Here is a 10107-nt window from a genome sequence, read left to right on the forward strand (position 1 = left end):
TTTTTAGTGAAAATAAGAAAATATTAGAGTAAAGAAATGACTATTGTTCCATTTAAGGATTAATTTAGATAAGTTTGTATTGTGTGTACTGAAAGGTGAATATACAGCTGCTGTCTAGGTGTCTCACCCTGCCTGGTAAGCAGTCATGTCTAAGTGTTTTATACCAGGCCTGGTGAACACTACCCAGTGCGGTTATGTCTTTGTCCCATACCAGGCCTAGTGACAATGTACCTACTGTTCAGTCATGACTCAGTGTCTGACAGCAGGCCCAGTGAACACTGCCTGCTGTGTGTAGGTGTCTCACATCCTTCCTGGTGAACATTGTATCCACTGTATAGTCATGTCTAGGTATTTCACACCAGTCCTGGTGAACACTTGTGCCCTTTTGCTCCATAGGAAAATGACTCAGGCACTTTGGATACTGTGGGCGCTGTGGTTGTGGACCACGAAGGGAATGTTGCTGCTGCTGTCTCCAGTGGAGGCTTGGCTTTGAAACATCCAGGGAGAGTTGGGCAGGTAAGGCATTATGGGGTTGCTAAGTAAGTGCCTTTTCAAAAAACAACTGTGGAATTTTCTAGGCATAATATTTAAAGTACTAAGGACAATTTTTTTGTTAGATAAAATAGATATCATTGTTTAATAGTTGCCTTTTATAAATCAAAAACAAAATTCCTTTTCAATATTTATTTCCTTAAAAAGCCCATCTCATAATAATGACAGATTCTTTCTGATCCTTATAACTGGTAATCCTAGTTTTACTGCCTGGGGACTGGCTGTTGAAATGTAGACATTTAATAAATGTATATTGATTTCTACTTTATTTTGTAAATATTATTTTCTCTAGGAGCAAGCACTCCCTGACTATATTCCTCATTGTTTTTTTAAGTGGGAAAGGATTTTACAGGAACATTTTTTATTTCCCTTCATTCAAGGGACAGTAACATTTTAGCATTCTACATTCTTCCTCTGCCTAACATTTTAGCCATTTCATAAAATAGTTAAGATTTCAGGACACCACCATATTATAGACACAAAAAGTCCAACATTGATGAGGATTAATTTATGTGCAATTCGCTTATTCTTAGTTCTCTTGCAGAGTTTTTTCAACATGCTTTCCCCGCCACCAATCTTTAATTCCTCAATGAGAATGAAATTTAACAATGCATTTTATGTTTTAAGTGCTTTGGATATGACCCAATTTGGCACTTCATTTATGAGCTTAGTAAATATTTGTTATGTGAATAAATGATTCAAGACGCTCTCATGGAGACCAGTCTTTGGATCTTATCTTACATGTGGAATATGGTTTGTTATGATTTATGTCTCATATTTGAAGAAAACTTTATGTCATTATTACTTTAGTTGTGGTGGTTATGTTTGGAGTAGACTGTGATTTGTGTGAGATTTCTATGAAAAGCCCCTATTGATGTTCTCTTAATCTGCCTTTTATGAGAACAAACTTCTTATAATCATATACCGGAGGAATGTGGAAGGAAATAGCACCAAATTTTTTGCCATTTTTGTCTACATATTAATGGGGGCCGATTACTTAACCACATGTGTAGTGCTTAGAACTCATTGTAAATGCCTTTGTCTAGTCCTAGTATTTTTTTCCACATTACACAAGCCTGTATTTTTGTCAAGTTTGGAGTAAGAAAATTAAGCTTGGTGTGTCATATTTAGATGTCCTAGTGGAAAAGAGTAAAGGAAAGGCAGCAGAGTTACCTTCATTCCATTGTGATTCCCTGACTTTCTCACTGTTTTCTGTTTATTTGGGTTAGTGAAATAGCAACAACAGAACTAAGGCTAGCTTTGGACTGTGTTAACAGGATGTTATGTCCAGCAATCTTGGAGCCATTCTGCCACACACATAGGACTTGCATAAAATTTATGTATTGATTTGCTCCACTTGGCTAGTTTACAAATACACAAGTTGTGAGAGGTGAAAATGCGTGCAATAGAGGAATCAAGGTGATCATAGGAAAGCCCTGTTACTTAATTTCTGGGCGTACTCAAGCCCTGGCTGATGATGCCAGATCTCAGGTCCTTACCAGATGCTAATTCAGAATCTCTGTAAACCAGAGTTCTTATTAGTAAGTTTCCCAAGAAACTCAACATACTTCTAGTTAGAAAACTATTCTTTTAGGGCAACTGCTTTGTTTTCAAGGGGCCATCAGATCAACTAGCTGACAAAGTATGAAAAGGAAAGATTCTGACTATTCAATTTAACTAGTTTGCCCCAAGGATTCCCATCTCTGCCTCTCCAGCTCTGGGATTACAGGTGACTGCCATGTCTGCCTGGCTTTTTTATGTGGGTTTTGGAGATCTGAACTCTGGTCATGCTTACATGACAAGTGCTTTGTCTATTGCGCCATATCCCCAGTTCTATTGAATTAATTTTTTGAGTGGCTACAATGTTTATACATGTTTATGAGGTATAATAAATTCATGTACACATAGGGGTTACTAGATACTGGGGAGACTGGGGGTATAGGATCAGGAAAGGAATACAAAGTTTTAACTGGGTATGAAGATTAAGTTCTGGTGTTCTGTTTCACAGCAGAATGAATATGATTAACAGTAATGCATTATCTATTGTATATGTCAAAATTGAAGATAGAGCCTTAAGACTTTTTGTTTAAGTGGTGTTTTGTGTGTGTGTGTGTGTGTGTGTGTGTGTGTGTGTGTGTTTTTCTCTTGCTCTTTTTGAGACAGGGTCTTCCTGTAGCCCCAGCAAGCTTGGAACTCACCATGTAGACTATGCTGACCTCAATCTCACAGAGATCCCTTTGCCTCTCCCTAGTGCTGAGATTAAAGGCATGTATCACCACACCCAGCTAGCCTTGAGAGTTTTGAAAACACTGTTTTCATAGTTTCTATGCAATCTCTGGTATTATCAACTATTTTTAACTTTATTTTTTCTTTTAAAATAAAAAAAAATTTAAATTTTTATCAAGCTTTTGTACATTTCATAGCACAGTTCTTAATCAAATTTAGACTGCCCTCCCCAATCCATGCTCCCCACCCCACTGGATCTTATGTATTCCACCATACATGTTAAGTCCTAGCCAGTAAAGCATTTGTATCCAGATGTCTTTCTGTGAAAATTCATCCACTGGAGTCTGGTCAGCCTATCTAGAGATTGTTGTTAAGGCCTATTCTCCCTTACCCAGTAGTAATCAGTCTCCAGCAGTTCCCAGACTAGGGCCGGCTCACCACCATTTTCCCTCTCTCCAGTCTGGATCCTTGTCTGCTTGAGTTGGCCTGGGTCCTGTGCTCAGTACCACCATTGCTATAAGTTCATATGTGCAAGCTTCCAGTGTCCTGAAAGCCTCTGCTTCCCTATGTTCATAGACCAGCCCTGGCTCTTACAGTCTTTCCACCCCCTCTTCCACCATGGTCCCTAAGCTGTGGGTGGGTGAGGTTTAATATAGAGTCCTATTCAAGAACACATACTCTTCAGTCTCTTATTCTCTACAACTTAGCCATTTGTGGCCTTCTGTGTGCATCGTACTCTGTTGTACAAGGAAGCTTCACTGGTGAGAGTTGAGGGATGTACCAGTATTCTCTTCACCCCCTATTCCACTATGCTCCATGAGCTTTAGGTGCAGAGGTTTCACTGTAGGCATGTCACCTAGGACTGGGCATCTCTCAGATGTATATATTCTCTGTATGTGAGCAGTTGTGGAACTCTGCAGTAGCCTCCATTTGTTGAAGAAAGAAGCTTCTTTGATGAGTGGTGTACTGTGTACTTGTCTGTAAATATAAGGATCAATATTTAGCATATGGTAAGAAATTTCATTTGTGTAGAGTAATGGCAGAGATAGGTTTTTCTCTAGGATCTGTGACCTCCCTAGCCATGTATATTTGGCTATAATTACAGTGCCACCAATGAATTCATTCTTTTTGAGAGGGCTTTAAGTCCAATTAGATAGCTGTTGATTAACCCCCAAATAACAGTGCCACTACTGCACTAATTGAGGTAGTTTGCTGTGCCAGTTGTTCGTTTTTTTGGCTTTAGGACTGGGTTGGATGCTGGATTGATTTTCTCCCTTAGTAGCTTGCATAGTATTCTCCAGAACTATGAGAACTAGTCTTAAGGGAAAAGGCTTCCAGGTCAGTTCCTGCCCTATTTCTTCAAGTCCTGTGTCTGAATTATGACCTGTCTTCAACAGTAGGGTCTTACCTTCAAGTTCTGGGAGATAACCAAGGGCTCCTGTAATAGCCTCTGTTATTTTGGGAGTCCCTTAGACTACTCTGACCAACCACTCAAAGGGAGGTCTTTCCTGTCTGGCACTGTGCTCCTTGCCATACAGCCCCTAGGTGTACACCTGCACTAATATTCAGATACTGTATGTGTATTTTTCAGGGGGTTCCTAAGCCAAAACAATTCCCTGTGTCTTGCCACGGCACCCGTGATCGACTCATCTCTTTCCTCTCTCTCTCCCTGTTCAACCTCCCTCCTCTCTTCCCCAGTCCAGCGTACCAATTATCCCCCCCTCCCCCCATAACACCCACCTTCCCCATCCCCCCTCTTCTGAGCTTCCTCCTCCCCCACCCCCATTGTCCCCTGCATGTCTCTCCCTCCCCCCTCCCATCTGAACACTCCCACTTTCCCCATCTCTCCCTGATAGCACCTTTTCCCTTTGATGCCCCTCTTTCAGGCTCTTTCTATTGAGTTTTTGCCATTTTCATACAATATAATTTTATGTTATTTAGATTCCCTCCCTTATCTACACCTCTCCTTATTGCCCCCATCCAATTTCATGTACTCTATTATATATGTAATACAACCTATATAATCTGATTTGTGTTCCCAAAACGTTCTTCACTATAGTTCCATCCACTGGAGCCTGGGCAACCTACCAAGAGTCAAATCACTGTAAGAGACTCTCTCTCTCCCTCCCATCAGCCATCAGTTGCCAAAAATATCTTAGGTTGTGTGGCACTTGTGCATGCTGTCACCATTGCTGTGAGTTCATATGAGTAACTGACCAGCTGTCTGGAAAACTCTGTCTTCTTGTGGTCAGCCACCCCCTCTAGCTCTTACAGTCTTCCCACCTCCTCTTCTGCAATGATCCCTGAGCCTTGGGAGGCAGAAGTTTGAAATAGATAGGTGTCCTATTCAGGGAGAAGCACTCTGTAGCCTCTTGTTCTCTACACATTGGCCAGCTGTGAGTTTCTGTGTTAATCACTATCTGCTGCATAAGGAAACCTCTCTGTTGAAAGATACATTCATCCTATATGTTGAGGTTAAGACTTGTAGCTCTCTGCAGTAGATTGAATCCTTTGGGTGTATGTCAAGGAGTGTTATAACTGGATTATATGATAGAATGCTTTTAAATTTTTTAAGAGTTCTCCATACTGATTTCTACAGTGATTGTACCAGTTTGCAATCCCAACAACAGTGAATGAGGGTTCCCCTTTCCCCGCATCCATGCAGGATTTGGTGCTGTCATTTGTTCTCTGATTTTAGCCATTCTGATTGGGGTTAGGTGAAATCTTGGTTTGATTTGCATTTATTTCCCTGATTACTAAGAATGTTGAACACTTAAAATTTTTTTAAGAGTATTTTTATTATTCTAAAGAGAAGCAATTTTTTACACATTTTCCCAGAAATAACTTGAAGCTGGTTACATAAAATACACACACACACAAACACACACACACACACACACACACACACACACACACACACACACACAATATGAAGTTTAAGGGTAGAAAAGTAGGGATAAGAAATCAAAGACCAAAGCCAGGCGTGGTAGCACATGTCTTTAATCCCAGCACTTGGGAGGCAGAGCCAGGCAGATCTCTGTGAACTGGAGGCCAGCCTGGTCCATGTAGTGAGCTTCAGGCCAACTGGGGCTACAGGGAGACCCTGTTCCAAAAGACAAAAGGAAAAAAAAAAGACCAAAGGATTTGCCAACATGCGGTCAACTTTGGTGGAATAATGAAGGTTTCCATTAGCTCTGTTTTTGTTTTTGTTTTATTTTATTTTAAATCCTAATTAGTTTATTGGGCTTGCTAATGGAGCATAGGATGGGGGTTTAGTTACAGAATAGTGCCCCACCCCCATTTGCGCCTGCTGGAAAGTCTATGCTCAAATATAGATCCTGTGACTTCCCGACAGCGGCACAAAATGGTGAGAGAGGTGCCTCGTGGCATTCTCGGCTTATATATTCTTAACCCCTCTCCCTCATACAGCTAAGGTTGACTGATTGGGTGGGACGGGTAACTGACTCCCCCCTCGACTCCTTGATGAATGTTGGAAGTGTGACTATAGTTTGCCAGCATAGTGGTCAGTCAGTGGACACTTCCAGTTAACACTCCACCCTGTGGGGGCCTCACACAATCCCAGTTAGGGGGTTGGGTGTGGTGCTATTTGGGGAAACTTTGGGGAAGCTCATCACCATGTGGAAGTTGGATCCAGGCACTCTCAGGAAGTCTGCTGAGTTCTCAGTCTCTGCACTAGGCAAAGGCCAGATCAGGCACTCCCAGGCTGTCTGCTAAGGTTTCAGCCTTACCCTAGGGGCCATGGTCAGGGCTTCACGTAATCCCAATTAAGCGGTTGGGTAAGGTGCACTTTGGAGAAGCTCACTACCACGTGGAGGCTGGATGCAGGTACTCTCAGTCAGTCTGCTGAGTTCTTAGCCTCTACATCAGGCGGATTAGGCACTCTCAGGCTGTCTGCTAAGGTTTCCTGTTGAACGCTTTTAAAGGAGTTTCTTAGCCATTTTTGTTTCTTCTTTTGAGCTCTCTGTTTAGACCCATACCTCATTTTTTTTTAATTGAGTAATTTGTTTTCTTGCCTCTGTTTTTTTTAGTTCTTTCTATGTTCTAGATATTAATGTTCTGTCAGAGGTATATCTAATGAAGATTGTCTCCCACTATGTGGGCTTCTTCTTCACTCAAGTGGCTGTTTCCTTTGCTGTACAGAAGCTTTTTAGTTAAATGAGGTCCCATTTGTCGATTGTTGACCTTAATTCTTGATGTCTGATTTAGAAAGTTCTTTCCTGCATCTATATCTTGTAAAGTTGTTTTGATTTACTTTTATTATGCGAATGAGTAACCTTGCATATAGGTAAGTGTGCCATGTTGTGCAATGCCTGCAGAGGTTGGATGAGGGCATTAGATCCCCTGGAACTGGAGTTAGGGACAATTTTTAGGTGCCTTGTGGGTGCTAGGAACTGAACCCAGATCCTTTGCAAGAGCAGCCATTGCTCTTAACTATTGAACTCTCTCTAGCCCCTAACTTTAATTTTTCTGTGTGTACATGCATTCATGAATGTGTATGTGTGTGTGTGTGTGTGTGTGTGTGTGTGTGTGTGTGTGTATGTATGTATGTGCGTGTGCATACTTATGCATTCAGGTACACATGTGTGTTGAGTGCGTATGTGAAAGCTTGAGAACAGCTTTTGTTCTTTAGTCATTGCTGTTGCCTTATTTTCTTGAGATTGTCTTTCTTTTTTTGTTAATTAGTGCACAAAGTAATATTCATTGTATTCATTGTGGCATTTTTATATCCAGTTTTGTTTATCATCTACTTTTCTACATCATTATAAACTAGGTTTATTAGATGGATATAACTTTCATCTTTTGTTGAAAGCTGATAATTACATCTAATATTTATGATGTATTATATGCATCTATTTTCTGTTTTCCTAGGCTGCTCTTTATGGATGTGGCTGCTGGGCTGAAAATACTGGAGCTCATAATCCCTACTCCACAGCTGTGAGTACCTCAGGTATTTGCTGCTTTCATAACCATTTTCCATAACTACAGCCCTGTCAGCCATTTAATAATTAAAGGCAATACTGTTAGGGAAACCTACAAGAGCATTGTTACATGGAAAACATCTTTAGTATTTGGGAGGTCTTAAGGATTGTTTAGTATCACATTATAAATGCATACATTATCAGTAGAACTCTGGCATTCACTATTGCTTATGTTTTACTAGTTAATGATCCATGATAGTGCTAATGTATGTGATGTAAAAGCAGTGGGGCATTTCAGAAATTATCACATAATTTCTTGAGTAAAATGTCGATATAAAACTCAGAAGACAAAAATTAAAAAAAAAAAAAACCTCAGAAGACATGCTTCAAAATGTATAGTGTATAACATCTTCTCAAACTATACTTTTAATAAATACAGAACAGCTTTTTGTCTGTGTATTAGGAAAGTCTTTAGTAATAATTGAAAGAGAATAAAAATGTGGGGTGTGTTTGTGTTTGTGTGTATGTGTACACATGTGTGTGAGTGTGTATACGTATGTATGTACACTGTAGGATTGCTATATAGGAAACAGGGATAGGTGTATTAGATAAGTAATAGTTTGTTTCCAAATTTTTTAATACGTACATTATATGTACTTTGAAACCTTTTCTCTTTATGTGGTGATTCTATTGGTTGATGAAATTGATACTGGCTAACTCTTTTCCCATGTGTCCTTGAAGCTACAGTCTCATGCTTTCACCCCAATACCCTCTGGCTCTGTCAGGTGTGGCATAGATACATCTTCCTTTCCTTTCTTTGTCTCTTCAGTTTCTAGCTCAATTTATTTCTCCTCCAACAGTCTTACCTTTGCTTCCTGTTAACTCATTCTGTGATCTATTCTAATACACATTTTGTTAGCAAATTGTCGTAAGTTGTTTTAGCTTACTAAGATACTGGCTCTGGGGGTGGGGGTGTCCCCCCCTCTTCAGATCCAGACATGTTTATCTTAGAGTGCCCTCTGTGGTCCCTTGTCTGGGGATGGGCCTGTGCCCTCCCCTGTGAGAAAGGGAAAGGAGAACAGTAAAGCAGCCCAAGAGTAAAGAGAGCATGTCCTTGACTCCCCCAGCTTCATTCACCCTCCCATCTTCACCTCCGTCTCTCCTCCGAGTTTGGGCCCTGCCCCATTCCTTGTCTAGGGGCCCCAGACACCTGGGGAACCAATACTGCTCCCTGATCCTTTTCATCCAGACCAACATAGTGCCTTCTCTGGGCCCCAGGAGCACTGCTTCTGGGCCTGGCCCTGCCCTCACTTCCCTCTGCTTCCCTGGGCCTGCAGGACCCACAGCAGGTCTCTCTCCTACCCTCAGGCCTCTCTCCAGGGTAAGTCCATTGCACCTTCCACACCATGACTCCCACAGCCTCTTTCACCCTCCCATCTCCACCACCACCATTCTCTCCACCGAGTTTGGACCCTGCCCCGTTCCTTGTCCTGGGGCCCCAGACACCTGGGGAACCAATAAGGCTTCCTGATCCTTTTCATCCAGACCAACCTAGTGCCTTTTCTAGACACCAGGAGCACTGCTTCTGGGCCTGGCCCCGCCCTCAACACTCTTTGCTTCCCCGGGTGTGCACCACCTACCAGCCTCTTTCTGGGACACTGGGGTTGACCTTTACTCTTCCTGACCTTTTGCATCCAGACCAACCCAGCTCCTCAGTGCAGTCTCCAGGAGGCCATGGGGTCTCTTACCACCCCATCTGCCTTTGCATCTCTCAGTGGCATGGTCACCAGTTGCCCTAGACCAGCATCTTTCCTGGGCCAGGCTCCCCAGTCCAGTCCAACCCCCAAATTCATGAGGGCAAAATGGCTCCTGGAGGGATCCAGACCTTAGGAGAAAGCCTGAAAACATCTGACCCTCACCTGAATTGGCCCTCTGTGGGAACTCCTGAAGACAAAAGCAATCCTGCCACTCCAATACAAAATCAAAAGAGAGAACTGGAAGCTTAGATGAAACAGCTTTCCATGTCCAAAAAGTAAACCACAAAGACACATAAAGTTCACAAAAAAACTCGACAAAGGAAGGTTTGAATCTCATACAAGAATCAGGAACTACAAAAGAAATCCACATGTCAAAATCACAGAGAAAAAATAATAACATGAAAAACCAAAATACCATATCCACTCCAAATACCAATAGTACTCTAGAGGAGTACAGTGAGAACCCCCTAGAGATAATGCAGGACACGGAAATCAAAAGAACATTTATAAACATGATAAAAGAATTCATTGAATTTAAAGAACACTCAAAAAAAGAAATCAAAGAACTGAAGGAAGATAGGGATAAACTTCTGAATGAATTCAGAAAAGAGTTAGAAATATTGAAGAATACT

At 41.5% G+C, this 10107-nt stretch overlaps 1 protein-coding gene across 11 annotated transcripts in view; it reads left to right on the plus strand.

Moving 5' to 3' along the window:
• The window catches only part of Tasp1 (taspase 1), a gene marked incomplete at its 5' end in the record, with an annotated part of 441173 nt that overhangs the window by 129430 nt on the left and 301636 nt on the right, over nt 1-10107 (plus strand). For 7 of the 11 annotated variants that reach the window (XM_029560666.1, XM_029560665.1, XM_008827178.2 and 4 more), the window contains 2 exon segments: nt 397-516; nt 7669-7747. In XM_029560666.1, coding sequence (XP_029416526.1) covers nt 397-516; nt 7669-7747 — 199 coding nt within the window. 11 annotated transcript variants of the gene reach the window in all.

The sequence above is a fragment of the Nannospalax galili genome, unplaced genomic scaffold (assembly GCF_000622305.1).
Source record: "Nannospalax galili isolate Female #2095 unplaced genomic scaffold, S.galili_v1.0 scaffold151, whole genome shotgun sequence".
In the NCBI taxonomy this organism is placed as follows: domain Eukaryota; kingdom Metazoa; phylum Chordata; class Mammalia; order Rodentia; family Spalacidae; genus Nannospalax; species Nannospalax galili.